Raw genomic sequence first — 1,839 nt, forward strand, 5'->3', positions numbered from 1 at the left:
CTGAGGAAAAATTCCTCCTCTGCAATCCTCTTCCTAAAATGTGCAGACAGCAGGGCCGCATGGTGCTTATTAACTCGGCATCAGGTGCTAGCAGCGTGTTTAGGCCTTAATCTAATAGAACACAGTCATGTCGACAGAATAAGTAAAGAAACTGAGGAAAAGACGTCCCGTGTGTAAGTGATGAGACAGCAGAGAGGATTTAGCAGATTAGATAGGAAAATAAAAGGGATGGTAATGATTCTGTGGAGCTTGTGTGGACTTGTGACAGGGTGTATTATGTTGTTTTCCCCTGCTTTGTGGAGAAGAGCCAACACAGTGACAGACACACCCACACACACACACACACACACACACACACAAACACAAACCACCGGAACGAAGATGACTTTCATAATGCAAATCGTTTATGCTGACTGATACACTGTCAGAAATTTGAACATGTCACCCTGAACTATTTCAAAGTCTATTTTTCCAAATATCGGAAATCGGCAAGTAACACATTTGTTTTTGTACAACGTAAAAATCCCATTGCAGTGCTTCGGTTCCATTCTGTTATTAAGTAAGTTATAATGTGAAGTCATCTGGTCGTTATCACAAAATGAACCCCGACAGAGGGTTATCAGGACGCTGAAGCAGTATAAATGCGCTCCACTTTATCCTTACACATACACTCGTGTAGTGCAATATATAATGTAAAGCGTATCTGAACAGCTTGATTGCTTGTATCGTTGCGCAATGTAAATTATATTCTTGCCCAGTTCTGATCTGGTAAATGTGACTGTATGACATGAAGATATTCCGTAACACCGGTTAACAATGTATTACGAAAAGTGAGAATTGACTCAACTAACTAAAAATACCATGTTTAAAAAGGCTCTTTCTTTCTATTTTCAAGTTATAAAGTCAGAATCGCAAATGCGAGAAATGAGATGTAAACCCACATCTGACAAGTCCAAATCTGAGGAGAAACGTTCACTCAATATCATTTTGAGCACAGAGTTTATATCAATCACAGTTTTATATGTATAGCCCGCAATTGCTATATTATATCACGCAATTTTGATCTTATTGTTCAAAAATGCAAGTTTATATCATAATTCTAAATCGCAGTTTTCTTCTTTTTTTTTTATTCAGTGGCAGAAATGGGCTTTCATAATAACCTTCTATTTAAATTTAGGTAAAAATAACACTTCAATAGTCCACTTTAAAAAAATATTCTCATACAGCTTTAACCAGCAAAATTCATAAGGTCCAGTTATGCTAATTTGATTAGCAGTGTACCGGCTTTACCAAAACCAGAACTAACTAGAATAAACAAGTCTGGTCTTATCTGGTATTTTATCCGGTATGCGACTTACTTGTTCTCACAGTACTGTCCGTAGTAGTCCTGACTGCACTCACAGGTGTATCCATGAGAGGAGCTCGGCTTACGAACGCACGTGGACAAATGCTCACAGGGGTTCAGGTGACATGCATCGACGCAGTCTTTGCCAAAGAAACCTGTGAGTGACAGAAAGAGAAAGAATTTGCTAATGCCTTCAAACTGAAATCAGATGCGTCTGTGCAGACGCAGTGAATGTCATGCAGGTGTCAGTACCGGGGTCACAGACGCAGGTGTGTGCATTCCAGTCGTCTGTGCACTGGCTGTTGTCAGGGCAGATGTTGGAATCGCAAGGGTTGGCCATATCACAGCCTTCTTCCACATGGATCTTTAATGCCTGCTGCATGTTGATGTTAGCTGTGTTGGTGACAGTCTCCCCCATCCTGACACCCTGTGACACATTTGCACTAAAGTCAATCACTTTGAATAAAAAAAATAAATAAATAAAAAATAATATA

The 1,839-nt window shown here is 39.6% G+C and overlaps 1 protein-coding gene across 1 annotated transcript in view; it reads right to left on the reverse strand.

The window, feature by feature from the left end:
* The window catches only part of LOC122342862 (cadherin EGF LAG seven-pass G-type receptor 1-like), a 16,750-nt gene extending 14,981 nt beyond the window's left edge, over positions 1-1,769 (reverse strand). The window contains exons 1-2 of the mRNA XM_043237009.1: positions 1,598-1,769; positions 1,359-1,500 (exon numbers count right to left, since the gene is read on the reverse strand). Coding sequence (XP_043092944.1) covers positions 1,359-1,500; positions 1,598-1,763 — 308 coding nt within the window. The 5' untranslated portion in view covers positions 1,764-1,769. The remainder of the gene's footprint in view (positions 1-1,358; positions 1,501-1,597) is intronic.
* Positions 1,770-1,839: the final 70 nt, after the last annotated feature.

This window comes from Puntigrus tetrazona, chromosome 4 (assembly GCF_018831695.1).
Source record: "Puntigrus tetrazona isolate hp1 chromosome 4, ASM1883169v1, whole genome shotgun sequence".
Lineage (NCBI taxonomy): Eukaryota > Metazoa > Chordata > Actinopteri > Cypriniformes > Cyprinidae > Puntigrus > Puntigrus tetrazona.